This window comes from Centrocercus urophasianus, unplaced genomic scaffold, assembly GCF_019232065.1.
Source record: "Centrocercus urophasianus isolate 14NV4802_14NV808 unplaced genomic scaffold, USGS_Curo_1.0 seq_11, whole genome shotgun sequence".
In the NCBI taxonomy this organism is placed as follows: Eukaryota; Metazoa; Chordata; class Aves; order Galliformes; family Phasianidae; genus Centrocercus; species Centrocercus urophasianus.
In genome coordinates, this window is record NW_024884253.1 from 71,781,349 (window position 1) to 71,800,155 (window position 18,807).

An 18,807-nucleotide genomic window follows, 5' to 3' on the forward strand; every position below is an offset into this window, starting at 1 on the left:
TGCTGACATATCAATACAGATGCCATTTATCACAAACATTTCAGAGATTTTTCTTCTCAGACATTCTCTGACACATTCTCCCCTCTCAAAAAATGCTCAGGCAGAATAGCATTACCATCTCCAGTGATTCTAACTGCCAAGAAACTGGTGAGTACAAGTAATGTTTTGAAACAGTATGTGTAAAATGATAGAAAAATTAATATAAAAGTTAATTTCAGAACATAATTAGAATTTCAGCATGTAAAATAAATTATTGCTAGCAGTAAAGGGAGATGCCAAAAAAGAGTGTCTACAGTCTCTTTCTAATACACAGTTATTTCATTAACACATAATAGAGCTCAGTTTAACTTATACTAGGAAGATGTTTCTGGAAGATTAAAAACATTAATTAATTTTCAGGAAAAAAAAAAAAATATAGCTTGGTACTTCAAACACCTCCTGAGTACAAACTTTCACTCTGTCATCCAAAAGTAAGTAAATATTACTTGCACTGCTAAAACCAGATTTATCCTACATAAGGAGTAATCTAGTGGGTTGCCATTGTCCACTAGTACAGTATAGCCCTAACATCAGTTAACGGTAACAAAGCAGACTGCTCATTAGTCAGCATGAAAGCAAATTTCACTCTGGTTAGAGTTGAACAATTTTTTTTCTTCCAAGCAATTGTCTTTAACATTATTCCATCAGCTGGAATTATCTTCCTTCTAATCTTAATGATTTTATATCTTCACAACTAGTAAAAGCCAAGAAAAATGCTCAAAATGTAAATTTCACATTCCCTAATGTGCTCAATGTGCAAAATGACTGCTCAAGAAAATTCTGAAGGAAAACTGAAAGGGTGCCCATCCTCCTTTCATTTACATTTAAAAACAAACAAACAAAAAAACCAGAAAACAACCTTTGATTAGGCAAAAATATAGACTATATAGAATTTCATTTGTAAGCATGAGAAGCAAACTGATAGAATAAGTATTCATCACAACAGAAACTGGGAAAATGAGGGAAGCTAAATAAGATTGTCTCAAAGCTGATTCTCAGTAAATGTCAGCGAGACACATTCAACCTGTCATTGGAAAGGTATGGCTAGGAGTCAAATTAACATCAAAGAAAAAAAACAAGAAATACTTAAAATCAGGCACTGATCTATTAGGTCCTGATAATATTAGCACTCAAAGAGCTTTATTTCATATTATAGTGACTTTTTATCTGGCTTATGACTACTCCAAAAAGCAGCCAAATTAAATTTTTTGCAGATGTTTTGTATCATTTTTTTGTGCAAAATTAGCTTCAAAACTAAGTGTTCTACCTAATTTTATATCTGTTTTTTCCTTGAAATGGATTAAGTTAGAAATGGGAAATGAAGTTGTGCACTTTAAATGTATTTATTTTTATCATTTTAAAAATAAATAAGTTTACTTTTTTTTTGTTTGTTTTTTTAAATCACACTAAGCTCTTACCCTTACAAGAATCCTGTTTTCAGTCTGAATTCCACAAATCCTGAAGTTCTGTATGACAGAGAAGTACTTCTCTGAATTGGTTTCAGGATCATTATCATTTTAATTGGCATAATTTTTTTCTTTCAAATTATGAAATGCAGAATACAATACTAGTGGACTTAGGATCGGACCACTAACCCTCATAGATAAAACTAGGGAAAGAATGATTTTTTTAATAACAAATACTGATTTTAACGATGCTTGTTTTGATTTATAATACTTACAATGAATAATTTATACATAACGAATGACAATATGTAACTACTAAATAGCATCATAAAGGTAGAAACTTGAAGTTTTAGAAGATTTCAGATTTTCAGGATAGTAGGGGCAAAGAAGAAAGAGGGGGAGGGGAGGAGAGGACAGGGAGTTGGAATAATCTCCTGTATCTGCTGTTAGATGACCTGGAAAAGAACATAAAGTTTTTCTGTGATGGCTTTATTGCTTCCAAAGTACTTGGCATTTCTGGGAACCACTCACACTGACATGGGTGTACAACACCTTGCCATGTCATAACAGCCCTACTCAGAAACTTCTGTGGTAATGGCAAGCCATCTAGGTAGAGATATTACAAAAGGAGAGTTACTCTTTCTTCAGACCAAGGACTAAATTCAAACTGAAAGAAAAAGGAACAAAAGGAGAAAATGTGTCCTATTTCAAGGATGAAGGCCTGTCGAGCACAGGGGTGATAATCACTCTGCTGTCAGCAACATCTGCAAACATTATGTAGCTGAAATACCACTTAGGCACTAAGTTAATTCACACTGAGTCATGAAGAGAAGGATAAGTTGATTCTCAAAACATTAGAACCTGCTGCCCCACCAGTTGCTTGTTCAGGTCCAGTGCCATGTCAGTCAAGCTGAGCTCTGTTTCTGCAGGTGCAGGAGATTAAATACAGTATTTTTCTGATGTGAAGAGTTCTGGGAGTTTTCACAGTGGAATAACTTTTTTTTTTTACTCCCCTCCCAGAAACAGTAGGTGGTTTGCTGTATCAACTCCAAGGAGACAACAATCCCACTCTGTAGCTCAGTATATCACACTGTCATCTCATCAACTTTTCCCAATCAAGTACTTCAGAATATTCATATATATGTTTCATATACTGCCACCTTGCCTCTTTCTTTTGTTCTTCCTTCCTTCACCCTGGACTCTCTTAGACAAGCTAGCCTGAAACAGCCATCTATTTCTATGCTCCACATACAAGATTGCTCTTTAATGTCCATCTCCAACTGCATTCACATTGAACGCACTGATATACTATGATGCCAAGGGCACATGAAAATTTAAATTTCAGTCTGTAGTGTTCTAAAGCTTTGCAGAATTAAATAGAGAATTTTGGGAGCATAACTGGATGCAGAATTGTACAATGAATGGAAGATTATAGAAAGGGATATGGCAAATAAAATGTATATTTGTGTATATGGCACACATGCTATCTTTATTAAGTTAAGAAGTACTGCTTAGATGTAAAAATATTTTAGAAAATCGAACTTCCATTTTACCTTTAATTTTGAACTATTAAGTTCAAAAAGGAGAATTAAGGTAATTTTCAAAATTCTACATATTTTTCTAATACAAAGAAGAAAGTCTCTGGCAGTCAGCTAAAGCACAAGATATGGCTATGATAAATTTGCAGAAAGGCATTAAGGACACTCATAATCAGTAAACATGAGTTCATATGCTATTTTTTTTTCCTCCTTGGAAGTGGTGCTTTCAGTGTCATTCAGGAAATTAGTGTTTGATGATTATAGTTGTTTGTGAAATTCTCAAAATGCTCAATGTGAAGCCTTGTGAAAGCAGAATTCAATTTATAATAAAAATCCAGAAAACAGTTTCACAGCCCAAAGTACACTGTGATTAGCACAGCTAGCTGTAAGGCTAATTGTGTGCCTTATGGTAACTAATGTTATGAACTTGTGTTACAGTAGTGTTATGAGTTTACCTCTACCCATGTATTTTACTGTTTACACTGCACAAACACCTCATGCTATGCTTTGTGAGTTCAGTAATTTTTCTTCTAATTTAAAATAATTATTTTTCAAGTTTCATTTGATCTTAAAAGATGTTCTTGGAGAAAACAAAGCCTGTGCAACATAACATTACCTGACAATAAAACAGTACATTCACTTTCAACAAATACGGATGTTCCATACCCACATTTAACTAGCAGCAAGCAGGCCTAATGTGTATGAATTCATCCAAAAACATTTTAAGCAGTTTTCAATTTCAATTCAATTCAGTAACCAACAGAAGAGTTTTGACATAGTAGTCTTGCCACTACTTCATTCAACCACCTCCAGTAATAATAATCACGCTAATTTTTTTTTTTAATATTATCCAATTGTAAAAAGCCAGAAATGGGAAAGTTCACCTGTTGCACTGTTAAAAAAATCAACTTTTTATTGTAATACTCTCTCAACTTTATAGTTTATAAATTCTACATAGCACTATCCTTCTCTTATCCAAACTAAAGCATTCCCTTCACTCGTTCACTTTTATAGACAATAAAAAATATATTCTTCACTTCATGGTAGAGGAGCAAATTATTTTCAAAGCTACGCTTCTCTACCTACTGCAAAAGAGGAAGAAAGGTGAAATAAAATCTGAGCTGGTGAGGTAACTGGACCTCAAGGAAGTGAAGGAATACTATACCTATGTTGTCACATCCAAAATTACTACCCATGTACTAACCAAGATTGCGTTTTTCTTCCTAAAGCTTTAAGAAGACAGGTCGCTTTCTGCATAAGCTGTATGGATTGCACTGCACCAGCACTCTCAGAACATTTCATATACACTAAATAACTGTGTACTCAATCACTCTGGCTGGATGAATATCTCTAGCTAATTAGTTTTGAATACAACTTCAGTTTGTTTCATGATCATTTTAGTTATTTCCCTCCAACATCCCCTCCATGTGCATGTTCTTTCAAGAATTAATACAAAAGTAACTGGCATGTGGACAAGTGCTTTGACAAAAAAAAAAAAAAAAAAAAAAAGAACGGAAAAAAAAAATCAGGGAAAAAAACTGAATGAATGAGATGATGCAAAAGAGTACAGATTAAAATGAGACAGAACAGATAAAAATCTGTCAGGAAAGGTTTAGTCATAACTATTCCCATCATGGGCTATGGGTCTGGAATGGATGGTCTCTTGAGGTTTCTTCCTGACCTATGAAACTGTGGCCTTTTAAAAAACCATTTTAGCTACTTCATGTATAAATCATCTCCTCCTAATCTGTAATCTTGCTTTGATTAAAGATAGGTAAACTAGTTCACTTCCATGAATAAATCAAACTTTAACATTCAAGGAAGCATTTGTAAAGGGTTGGAAAAAGGTTTCATTCTTATTCAGGGAATCATTATTTCATTATATGCCAGCGTCATTTTTTTTATCTTATGGACAGGGGTGCTGAAATACTATCAAAACACATTTTCCTTGATCAAAACAAAATCCACACAAAAAAAAACCAAACAAGTACTCAAAAATCTCCCAAATAACAAGCATCTTGTAAGAAAGGCTGTTCTTGCTCAGATTTCTTAGTAGACAGAAGGCTTTATAAACAAGCAGATTTATCCGTTTTCTTACATTTCTTAAAAGGGATATTTATATTTATCTTTTTCTCACCAGAATAGGCTTACATGCAAAAATAATGTAATCATATCAATAATTCTTTCTTAGAGAATTTATTATTTGTTAATTATTATTCTGTCTGAATAATATGTAAACAACAGGGCAATATTCTGCTTTATTCTGCACAAATTTTATGTACTACACAAGTTTATTAAAAGAATTTCTTCACTTTTAGAAACATGAGGGGATTTATTGGAGTTCTATAAACAGAGGAATGCTGAAAGAAAAGAACATGTTTTGAACTTACAAGGGTGCATACACATTTGTTACACATTCCCTTTTATCTGTAGTCCATTATTCAAACAAAGTGGTTAGACTTCAAATACATGGAGATCCTCATTTGAAAGGGAGTTCTTTATCTTTCCTCAATTTACCACCCTTTTATACTTTTCATGTTTCCAGCTCTGGCTGCCAATCTCATCAAGTTTTCTTGTTCATACTCACACTTTTTTCTTTCTCCATGTTTTCCCTGTCTTTAACTCACCCCTCCTCCAGTTATGTCCCTTCTTGCTGTCCTGAGTCATGAGAAACTGGGTCAGTACTGGAGCAGGCAAGAAAATCACTACTGTCAGTGCATACCTGCAGTGCACCCTGTGCACCTGCAATGCCCTCCTCTGTTTTACAGCTTGGTACTGGATGCTGTCTCTCTCCACCATTCACCCTGCCTTCGAAATACAATTCATTGCTTCAATGAAGAGTCCAACCCTCCTTTTTAAATGAAAAACACAGAACAAAACAAAACCAACTGATAGACAGTTTAACTATTTTAGCTTGGTAAGTATTTGTGAAATCAAAATGAACAAACAAAAAACAGCTGTAAGGGAGCAGCTCTAATATAAAAATATCAATTCAAAGAGTAAAGAATGTCTATAGAAGATATTCAGACCCAGTGCAAAAAACCTGTAAAAATATTCTTGACATCTTTGAGCAAACAGAAAAATAAAGAGGAAATGTGAAATATACAGAAATTATAGCACTGGTCTTCTTGCTGTTTACTTCTAATTTCTCAAACAGGAAAATAAATGCTATTCTATTACGAACATTTTCTTTAACAAACATACAGCTAAATTTTCAGCTGAACTGGGAATCACTCCCTCTCCTTCGTCAACGGGTTTATACATATGCAGAAACAGATGCCTTTGGCACTCAGTTTCCCTTCTTGTCAGTAAAATAAATTTACTATCAGAGGCCTTCAAACAAAACACTCACTGCTCAACTAACCAATGTACATTATGGTTAATTAATCAATTAATTATTCAATTTGTTTTTCTTGTACATCTCACACACAGGAATAATCCAGTCACAGTCACACAGTTTCTCAATCAAACTCTAGAGAAGAACTGTCCTTTTACACAATGTCCAAGTGGATAGATGATTCAGACTCTTTTACACATTACTTTACCCAGGCCCTGCCACATCCACATAACAAAAACTTTTCAAACAAAAGCCAACTGCAAATGTAGCATCTGCCTGTTAGCAGGATAACAAGCATTACTGTAATGCTTAGAGGCCTTTCTGAGGTAAGAGGGTCTGCAAAATTCCCTGAAAGTACATATATTGATTTTGATGAATCCAAAGCTTTTGCAGTTTCATTTCATTTTTCAAAGCAGCATTGAACAATTCACATTTGCAACTGTTTTGCTTCAACTCGAAAGGCAACAAGAAAAGTTACCTACCAGTAGATACAGTAATTGCACAGGAATTGTAAAAAGTATAAAAATTCTGCATTCTGATAGAATCATCCATTTTAGGATTATAGGCAAGCATTTTATTTAGCTTCATAATTCAGACAAGCCCCAAAATTATCTATATATCCAAAAATATCCATACGTTGAAAGAAGTACAGAACTGAAAAGATTACCCAAATGAGCTTTCAACAAATAATGAAATATCCTTAATGGTAACCAAACAAGTTCACTGTACCAACTGCACCCTTGTTCCTGTGTACACACACCAACTGAACAGCAGACACTCGGGCAAGTTCTTCTAATATTTGAACTTTCTGCTCCACATGTGATATTTTTCCAATGGCTACCAGAAGAAAAAGCAAGTTCCTCATATGTCATCTCATAACCACACTTCCCAAAGCACCTTACTTGACAAAGCTGATTCATGATCTCTTCTCTGGAAAAACTTCACAGAAAAAACTTATAACCAGTTCCTGCTAGAAACTCTTCAGAAGGTGCATCAAACAAACAACTAAGACACAGATCTCAGAATACAACTATGTTGTAAAAAACTCTCCTTGATTCCCTATGGATGAAGATGGATCTCCAAATACAATTCAGAGAATAAATCCAGTGTTTTGCATCCTACATTAGCTGAGAAGCCAGTCTGTGAAATTTAGATTATCTCCACGTTAGCATGGTTTGCTAGAGTTACTCAGAAACTCAGTGTAAACACACAAAACTCATTAATATGTTAATATCTACAAGATGTTATTAATTACCATATGAGAAGCTATTCCTACTGTTTAGTAGGCTGCAGATCTTCAGCTCTTCAATCTTTCTGTTCTGCTGAAGCAAGACAGCAGAGATGCATATTGCTCTCTATGCAATACCTAAACATAGAAGAAGACAAGAAAATGGGAGGAACAGAGTCCCCTCTTACACAGCACAACTACTTGTTAATTATGGGCTTCACTGGAGTGATGAACATTTCAGAGTGCAACAGAATTGTAGACACAATACAACGACACAAGACTAAAAGTACCACATGCAATAATGAATTTCTGGAAAATAGGAACTGCAATCTTACAGTGAAATTTTAAGTAGTGAAGGGAATTCAAATGAGTAATAAAGAGTGAGGAGAAAATATTTCTGCAGAATCTCAACACGCTTGAAGAACAGTTTGTCTCCACTTCTTTAGTGGCATTATTGATGGGGGAAGGATGTAGGTGTTGGGAAATGCAGTAACCACTGGCTGGAAACAACCAGGCAGAATGGAATAACATGGGGAAGAAAGAGCATATTAAATGAGAGCTCAAGGTAAAAGAGAATGGCTGACAAACCAGTGCTGCTCTCTCTTCTATAAACTGATGCAGTGGAAAAAATTCGTTTCCTGCATTTACTTGGTTTTCCAAGTTACACAATGCAGATCATTTTTCTTGAGTAAAAAGTACCATCAATTAAAAAAGACTTCAGCTTAATAAACCATTATTGCACCTACAGGTGTAGTCAGGGCATTACATTGATGAAAATAGTTGCTGAATAACAGCGAGTTTACAATTTTCTCTTAAAAAAAAAAAAAAAAAAAAAAAAAAAAAGAGAGAGAAAGAGAACATTGATTTTCAAAAGTAGAAACAGTTCTAGCAATTCTGAAGGAACCTTAACGTACAAAACTGTGAACTGTGGTAGACAGAGAACTTACACATTCTCCCTGGAGTACCTGTGAGTCTTGACGCTCTTGTATCACCTTTCCACCTAGGGATTTTTTCATTATTGTTTGCTACAAAAGGCTGACAGAGCAAAACATTGTCCCCCTACTGTCCTGGTTTCAGCTGTAACAGAGTTGTTGTTTTCTTCATAGTATCTGGTATGATGCTATGCTTTGACTTCAAGAGGAAAACAATGTTAATAACACACCAGTGTTTCAGTTGATTCTGAGCACAGCTATACAGCACTAAGGACAGTTCAGCTTCTCCTACTGTCATACCAGTGGAGGGCTGAGGGGACACAAGAATCTGAAAGGGGATTTTACCAGGACAGTTGACTCACACTGGCCAAAGGGATATTCCATACCATACAGCATCATATGAAAAAACTATAAAACTGAGAGGCTGCTGAGCAGGGTTGAGGAGGCAGCTGCTGCTCAGGGACTGGCTGTGCTTTGGTCAGAGGGCAATGAACAATTGTGTATCAACTGTTTTGTAAATATATATATATGTATGTGTATACATGTATAATTATCCTCACTATTATTTCTCTTTTCCTTTTCTGTCTTAGTAAATAGATTTTATTTCAGCTTACAAGTTCTATCCTTTTTTCCCCATTCTCCCTCATTCCTGTGGGAGGGTGGAGTGAGTGAATGGCTGTGTGGTGCTGAGCTGCCTGTCAGGTTAAGCCACAATGCTCCCTTAGAAAATAAAACAGAAAATAAATAAATACTAATATGTAGGCTGGAGCACTTCTGAGACATCTAGAAGAATGTCTGTTTGCTGTGTCAGCATGTGCCTTGTGAACAACTTAATTTCCCCTGAAATAGCAATGTCAAAAATAAATTTTAGCATTCATTCTGCTGTAGGATGTCGTGGGTCCTACCTTCTTGGACAATATAAGCAGTTCACACTAATATCAGATTTCTTCTACTCTATATCAAAATAGACCAAATGAAAAAGTAGCCATAGAAAACTTACTGTTTTACAGTATTACTACCAATACTGCATAGTGCTACTTAATAATATTTTTCTTCCCAAAAGAACCAGGAATATTACTCTAACCCTCGATTTGCAATCAAGTATATCCCTATGTGCTGCCTAGTCCAATGATTTGCATCTTTCTGCTACTATGAACTACTGTAGTCAGTACTGGCATCTTTGGTGAAGACAAAGATGCGGCTGTACTTTGAGGGACACTGAAAACTCTAATAAAAAATGTTGCTCTCTGCAGTGAAGAAATTGATACATAATAGATGAAAGAGTATAGTTCAAGGTGGAAGTTTAACAGCTAGTTTGTAAGAAAGTGGCCACAAATGAAAACAGTTACAGAATTTTCACCTCTGATGATTTTTTTTTTTCCCTTATGTATGCCAGAAGTAGAGTATTCCGGGTCTCTGCTTTGGGTTTCTTACACAGGACCTCATCAATGGCATCTGATTTTCAAGAAATATTAAATATCTATCATCTTTAGTCAGAACTAGAAAGGAACAAATAATATCAATTTAAAAACAAAAGCTACAATACCGCCAACATTTGGAGCTGCTGACTATCCATTAGTCACTTGCAAGACACACACACACACTCACCAAAAACAAAAAAAAAAAACAAAAAAAAAAAACAAAAAAAAACAAAAAACAAAAAAAAAAAAAAAAAACAAGCAACCAAACAAAAAAAACTTTTTTCTTTTTTCTTTAGTTAATTATAAAAACAACACTATAATGAATGTTTGCCTTTTTGCTTGGAAAGAAACACACCCCATTGATTTCAAACAATACAGAGAAATGTTGAAACTACTTCCACATTAACTGAAGGAGAGGACTTGTCATGCTAATACAGACATATAAAGGAATAGTTATCTAAGAAGGAAAGATAGACTGGGAATGCCGAGTTCATCAGCAACAGCCTCTGACACAACCAAACATGGAACAACATTTAATATAAGAATAAATGTTTCTGATGGTCAATATTTATTTTATCCAAATTTCAACTGCCTACGGTTACAAATATACAGCTCTGATTTCTTAAATGAATGGATTTTCTATCAAACTGTGGCTTGCTCAACATCTTAGTGTGCTTTTTTTTTATCTGCTGAATCACCTCAATTCATTACTGAGAGACGAATTAGGAGTATAGTAAAATTTCACACAGATTGCATTATTTTCCATAGTCTGTTTCTGTTTTGTTTTTATTTTTATTGTGGATGACTTTTACTGCTTGTAAGAAGGAAGCAAAATATAGGGAAATTCATTCCTGATTCACATGTTCCTCACACTACTCATGACTGCCTGTCCACTACCAAACTCACTTTTTTTCATCTCTTTTCAGTCAGAAGAGCTCCCCTACACTCAGCTGTTCCCTGTACAACTTCCAAGGAAGTAAAACAGCCTCTTCCTATGAAAAATCCTCTTTTCAAAACGAACAAACAGAACAGCTTCAAATAATTCTAGAACATGGATTAAGTTGTTCCTCATGCAGAAACTATTTTTTTTTTTTTTTTTTTTAATAAATCTTGTAGCACCTCTCTTTTTATTGTTGTTGTAAGACTGAGGAAAAGGAGAAGAAAATGAGAAGTGTTCTTTGTCTTTGAAGTGCAGGTATGTTCTGGATTGAAACAGTAAACATGTTTGGCCCTGTTATTTTTTCCCTTCTAATAATTCCTAATATTCAGATTGCTCATTGGATTGCTCCTAAGCACAGAGCTGATGGAAGTTTTTCAAGGAACTAACAGGACTGTAAGGTCATATTAGAAGTAACTGACAACTCAGTTGAAACAGTTGCAGCTCATGTCCTATTCTATTTTTATCTGTATTGAATTTCACTCAGTCTAGGAAAACTCTTTTGCTGCATTTCTCTATGGCTAGTATTTCCAATTTTCTCAGTGGATTTTACAATTAATGCAAATTTTCACTTGACTAATCACTGTTTTACCTTAATATATTCCTTTACTATTAAATGCCATTTGGTTTTCCCCGCATACAAGTTTCATATTACTATTAATAATACTGAGATCACTGCACCTTTCGTTACTTGGATATCTACATATGAAGATAGTTTTAGATGAGAATTTATGTACTAGAATTACTGCTTTCAGCACATTTCCTCAGATCACTGCATCAAGTACATGCGATAATTACTGTTCATCTGTTGATTTGCTCCATAGCCTTTTGCAGTGATACCTCAGTTTGATACTGACAAACTGTATAAAACTTCCTCACAAAACCAGAATTATTTTGACATATTAGATTCCATGTTGCTGTTTTGACATAAAGGACCAAGTTTATTCCTGGTGCCATTCCACATCAACTTAAATCAAGTTAAACCAGGTAAATACTATATCCCATTTCTTTGGTCTGAGAGTGAACTTCAGTGTGTTTATGCTTTTCTGTTTGTTTAGTCCGTCAAGTCAAAATGCCCGTCAGTTTGTACATAGCCATTTTCTGTCTAGGATTACAATACAAGAACTCACTAGGAGAAAGTCGGATTGATCAGGCTGATGAAAGCACTTACTTCTTTTGCTTTTTCCCTAGATAACTTTTCAATGTTTAGAAATTCCATTTGAAAATAATAAATAAAAAGTAAACGTCCACAGCACGCTATGACTGGTAGAACTTGAATAAAGTGCCCTCATCCCCTCAAAAACAAAATATTTCCCTAATAAAGACAGTGTTACTATCAGCATGGAGGCAGCACAGGAGACTGTCTATCATCAGAACTCAAGAAAAAGCAAGCGCACTTGTGAATTTTTAGTATGAAAAGATTTGGGGTGACAAGTCCTTAGCCAGCTTTTTGTAAAAATAAGCAGAAAATGAGGCAGTTGATATCATATAGGATATATAATGTCACATATTACTAACTTCAGGTTACATAATAGCTGTACGATGGAGAGGGGCCACTTCCTCAGTTTCTTGGCAAACCTGCTCCTTGAGCAACAGTACGAGATAAAGATAGAAAAAAAGAAATAGACACTGCCTTGTCCGACCAGTGTCAGCTTCCCATCAACTTAAAAGGCACTGAATCAAGATGCTATTTATCAATATTCATGGTGACATTAATGAGGACCTGAGTAAGCAGGGAGCAGAAAGCCGTAAAAATGGGTACAAAGTCCTCTAAAACCAAGAGACACACACAGGAGAGAAACTGTAAAAGGAGTATGTGTGTGATATAAAGTAAGAAAGGATCTATTAAAGTACATAGCTCTACTTATCCAGTACCAACATCTATAATCTCAGTCTCACAGATTCCTCTGGAGATGTCCTCCAGTAGAAGCTGGAGACATCTCTCAGCCTTAAAATGAATTAAAACAGTTAAAATGTTTCCTTAAATGTTAATTCTATTTATTCAATGTTAATCTTCCTTACTTCAAAGAATCTCTAGAAGAATTAAGAAGAAGCACAAATAAAAACCTTTTTCACACCAAACACATTATATTTGTAATTTAAAAGCTTGCTGAGCCTTCACTCCATTCCTTTTCATTACGCTTTCTTTTCTACATAAGTAAATTTGAATGTAAAAATTTAAAGAAGCAAAGTTCATAAAAGAATAGAAAAATGTTCATTTGCACATTTATGTTTTCATTGCTACCATGCTTTTACTAGACAAAGGAAAATTATTTTGCCTAAATTTGTAAAAGGAGCAACTTAAATGGTAGAAAATTGGATGCACATTGTGCAGGATATGCACCTCAGACTCATTTTACAAAGGGATGACAGTGGTTAGCAAGCTATGTGCAAAATCTTTAGACTACAGCATTTAAACTTACCTTTTAATTTTCTTTAAATTAAAATAAAACCGCGTTTTAAATTAGACTAAATTTTGGAACTGTTTGCTAGTTTTTTAAAATGATGAAACATCTCATATTCTTTATTTTACTTAAACCTCTGCCATTGAATGAAGTCTTTTTAATTGTAAAATTCAGGTTTTGTTTCTTCCTTAACATTTATTCTGAAGGATAGATTTTTCTCTCCTGTTATTAAATCTGAAATGTGAAATTGTCTTGATATTATCAGAGAAGACTAAATTCACTTTCCTGTATTAGAACTAATTTCTTGCAATGACACATCTTCATTTCGACTTGAAAATGAAAATTCTGAATGACAAGTTTGTTATGCAGTATTTCTGTTTTCAAGACTACAATAACAAATTAGTTGATCTATTAACTTGAAAATTCAGCATAATACCAGAGATGACTTTCCTTACCTAACTTACAGTACTACAATTCTAGGACTTTTTAAGAGTTAAATTTTCCTCTTCTCTTTCCTGTATTCACACTCATTCCCATCTGTTCCATACTTCCTTACACAACCCATCAAAACAAATTATTTTTGTATTACAGGTAAAAGAACTGAGTAAACTAAGAATCTCCCTCCCTATCCCCCAAATTTGGGAAGAAAAGTTGTTAAAAAGCTATACACAGTTGAATACCTGAAAAGCCATCCCTGCCCTGAGGGGTATATTTGAAGTGGATTTAGAGGTATATATTCAGTATTTCAAAGATCCGAAAGGTCTACAGAGAAATCAAGTATCAGCCTTATTCATTACATTCTTGTGCTATTCCCTCTAATAGCATGAATCACTCAGATTCTAACCAATATCGATCTCCTCTTTTACACTACACATTTATTTCTCTCCCAAAGTCAAAAAACACAGTGAATGTGTAGCTATGACTTGCTTCCAGTGTAACTTTTAAGTTATATCACAGGGACTAGACAGCTACTCTGGAGACAATGACATTCAAAATGAAAAAGAATGGTAAAGACTGAAAGATATATTCTCTTCTTTTCTCTCCTAAAATCTGCTGCTCTCCAATTCCTGACATATGAATTATGAAACATGGAAACATGGAAGAAATGCAAAGGAAATGCAACTTGGATTAAAAATGTTAGTTTGCAGCACTACAGCACAAGTTATTCTAAGTTTCCTCAGGAGGGTCTTCATTCTCCTGAATGGTGAACAGAAGGATGGTATCTGACCACCTATCAGCTCACACTGCTCTTACTAGTCCCTTTTTCAGTACTCACAGTCACGTTTTAAGTAGCATAGTTTTCATCTGGGAATGCAAAGTCTCACATTTGCTCTTGTAGCTGGAAGCTCGGTTCTGTGGATTCAACTGCTTGGGACAAAGGCATTTGTTTCTGCTTAGTGGAATTTCTTCATTGCACACATGCACATAGACACAGAGATAAGCAGTCTGCCTGAATACTGTTAGACATTGATCTTAGGAAGTTTTCAAGAAAGCCTCCCCAAATAATTCATGACTGTAGAAAAAAAGTCACTGTGGTTTTAACTTCTTTACAGATACCTTTTTAAATACGAAACTGCTTTTGGAATTGTCTTTTAGGGAGAGCAAGCTGTGAAACATTGAAGACTGATCCCAAATAAAACAACAGAGAACCAGTTCAATAATGCCAGTACCATGGAAAATATTTAAAATTACAAAATGTTTGTTTCTTATCTCTATCACAACCTAATTTTTCCAAGATCTGTGTTTTGCCTTATTCCTTGTTCCTATAAAAGTCTCATAATCATTACTAATACACATTAGTTTTATACACAGTTCTAGTCTCCAAACTATATTTTCTTACAGAAAAGAAGTAACGATTGAGAAACGGAGATATGTTTGATATTAAAATATAAAGATGACTTGTTGTCCTAACTTTTGGTGTATAACAGATGATAGCAGTAAAATTATCCACAGTCTTGACAGTCATTTCCTGATAAGAATGAGAAACCTTACTATATTCATTGCAGGCCTATCCTATTCTTGTCCTCAGTGTACATTTCCATGACAATGACTGCAATCATTATAACAGCATTGTACATAATGACTCTGCTTTCTGTGATGATGCTTCTAAAATGAGTGTGAAAAATGTGAAAGGACAGATATCAAATGGCAAAACACTCACCAGTGAAGCAGAGTAGTCTACAAAATTAATAATTGACAGAATTGATAGGGTGCTGCCACTGAATGGAAGACTAGAATTAAAGGGCAACACTCACATTGCCTTCTTTCATAATCTGAGGGGTTTTTAAAGAAAATCTCTTATTCAATTAGTCAGGTCAAATGAGGCCTTGTGAGGTATGTATAATTAAATGTAACATCAACTAAACATCTATTTTTCAAAATGAAAAGCAACCGATGCACAATGATTACTACTCAATCTTCATTACTAACATAACATCAGTCTCACCTAGTCATTTCTTTTTTTCCAAATTAAAAGTAAATGAAGTAATGTGATTGATATTTGCAGTAACTCAGATCATCAGAACCATCACAACTTTATTTACCAAATATAAAGTAGAGTAATAGACCTTCTAAGTCCCACAAAGCTTCTGCAAAAATGAGTTTACAGGTGTTGTGATGTACCCAGTATAGAAAACTATGTACAGCATAGGGAATTCTTACAGGAAAAGGAAGAAAAATATTGGTAAGTATAGAGGAAGAAATGTCCTCAGATAAGGAATGTGCTTCTGACTACGAGGGATTAAACACGGTCCTATTTATTGATCTTTTTAAATGTAGCATTAATATAGAGGTCAGAGGACAAAAGAATATTTCCAACATTATTATAGCAACATAAAATTGAAAGGGATCATTCTATAGGTCACCAAATCCTCATATAGGTGTCTACTCTTTCATGCAATCATCTTTGAGAATGCTATCATAAAGACAAGGATGCTTTATTTTGAAATCCTTTCAGATCCTGTCCACTCTTCCTATTAACAGCCTCTTTGAGAATCTCACTCTCTTATTTCCATCCTAAATAAACTCATTGTGAAACAGATGCAGAAACAAGCTGAATCAACTTAAATAGGTCTCTTTCCCCTGTGGTTTCCTCTGAAGTGTATTTACAAAATATACACATAGTCTCTGTTATTATTTTTGATGGCAATTATCCAATCATGTTTTACTTTCCATTATCACTTCCAACCACAGTGTTGAATTTTCTGCATGTAGCTTCACAGGTAAATTCTTTTTTTTTTAATTATTATTATTTTTTTTTAACAAAATTAAAGGCAGCAGTAAACATGTTAGCATTATTTTGTACAGCTGCTTTAATACTACATTGTCCCTGTTTTCCCCATCCCAGCTTTTGCAGCTTCAAATCATGTCCACCTTATTTAATGTATAACAGTAGAATCTATAACTGATCTGACAACCAGATTTTTCTCTTTCTCTGTCCCTTACACTTGATGAATCAACAGTGTACAGCTGTTGAAACTCATGATCTTGTTCTACATGAGCATTATTAGACTGTATTCTTGATGTTTACCCTTTATCTTGCTGTACCAATATTCTTCATGCTATCTGGCTCTACCAGATAATCTTTAGATTCTCCTGCAAAGACCCACACTGGCAACACGTTTATGGAATATTTCTTCTATTCCAAACTCATACATGAAAATGTTAATCAGACTAACATGGTCTCTGGAGGAATATTCCCTCATCAGTTCACCTACCTTATAAACTTTTAATTCAATGTAACAAAGTATTTCCATTTAGAAACGTCATTCCCCAATCTACATTTCCCGCACAAATCCTAAAGATTTCCAGTGTGCCAAGTACTTGGCATTTTACTAAGGCTGATCTAAAAAAACAGGGTATTTTTCTGATTTTTTGTGTTGACAGTATATTTATATGCAAATGCTCCAGTTGCTATTTTGGGTAAGATGATACTGTTCAAATTTGAAAGCCTTGGCTACCAGACATCTGTGATTTCAGGAGCTACTGGTTTCCTTGGATATTTTGTATATTCTAAAATATAATTTTAAAGACTTACATCTTCAGGTCAAAATGAAGGCAAAACGAAATAGTTCATTTACCATGCTTTACTCCCATTAACCATCTTTCTTTACCACTCACATTTAACATACTTCTCCAATTTCATTACAGAAATAAAGATTCTTCTAGGTTACATAAGAAGAAATTCTATCATTATGCTGACAGTATTCATGGGGAAAAAACTCCATCTGTCATGTGTCTTGCAATAAAGCTACACAGAATGATTTCTGTGCTTTTTTTTTAATGTAAATTTAAAACAGAAATTATACAGACAATATTACACATAATAAACTAGAATTCTGTTGGATAGCCTACAACTGCATCACCATGAACCTTATGCCTGAAACTCACCATGTAAATAAAAACATAAATATAGGGCCTCCTGTTTCTACAGGCTTCTTATGTGTTATAGCAAGTAACATACCACCTGCATCTCATTATAAGAATGCTACAGAGAGCTCTCCCTTAAGGAGTCCTTTTCCAACTTACGCTTACATATCTGAATTAATATGTTCTTGAATCTAGATTGTATTTATTATATTTCCCGATATAGAACTGAACCTTATTTTTAAATACTCCAGAAAAGGATTTAGCACTGACATATTTAAATATTATTCACTTAGGGGTCTACAAAATCCGATGGAAGCCACATTTACTGCATGTACAGCTGAGCTCAGAATAAATACTCTAACTTCATCCTATTTGCTTTTATTGATATTTTTGCTTATAATACACAAAGAAAGCATACTTAGGGAACTGGTAAGCTCACTGTGCTTGTATATAACAACCTGAGAGGTGCCCACCATTAAAATGAAGTTACATCTAACGAGATATCTGATTTTCCTCTATCAGTGCCACGTTTCAGGAGATGGAAAAATAAAAACGAAAAGATAATACCTTACCTTTCCTACATACTGAGGATCTGGTCCCATGTGTTCTTCTAAAACAAAGAACTGATTCCATACCCATCCACGCTTGGGACGATGATGTACTTCTGTTTCACCTTCTGTATGCCTGGTTTGATTTCTAGTCACCTTGATGGAGCCATGATGAGCAGCTCCATAACACCTCTGCACAAAACAGAGACAAACTAGGACTGGGCAGATACAAGATGTACTTGTAATTCTCATTGTAGGATAGGGTTCCTGTTCAAGGTTTTCTTTCTCTTGTCTTTTTCAGCTGTAATCCTTTAAAAAGTTCTCGAGATGGAAGGTGAAGCCTGGTTCAGAAACACAGTCCAAAAAGGGTTTTTCTGCTTGTTCATGGTTTAGCTGCCCATTGGGGGAAGCTCAAACTATATTTACATTATGAAAAGCTGACTGGAAAAACTGATATTTCTTCTGAGGTCTTCACCATAGAGCTCCACAGACGACCATTTTCTATCTAATAGGGAAAGAAAAGAAAGCCACTTACTCATCACTACAACCAGTAGTTTTCAGTTTTTGACCTTAGATTACACTCACAGCTTTATTAACCAGTCTCTCAAAGACTCTCACTGTAGCTAAAATTTCAGTCCTTTCTGTAAA

General features: G+C 34.6%; 1 protein-coding gene across 1 annotated transcript in view; it reads right to left on the bottom strand.

Moving 5' to 3' along the window:
- Window positions 1–18,411, bottom strand: part of CDH18 (cadherin 18) — a 152,880-nt gene extending 134,469 nt beyond the window's left edge. The window contains exon 1 of the mRNA XM_042839741.1: window positions 18,184–18,411. Within this exon, the coding sequence (XP_042695675.1) occupies window positions 18,184–18,411 (228 nt within the window). The remainder of the gene's footprint in view (window positions 1–18,183) is intronic.
- Window positions 18,412–18,807: the final 396 nt, after the last annotated feature.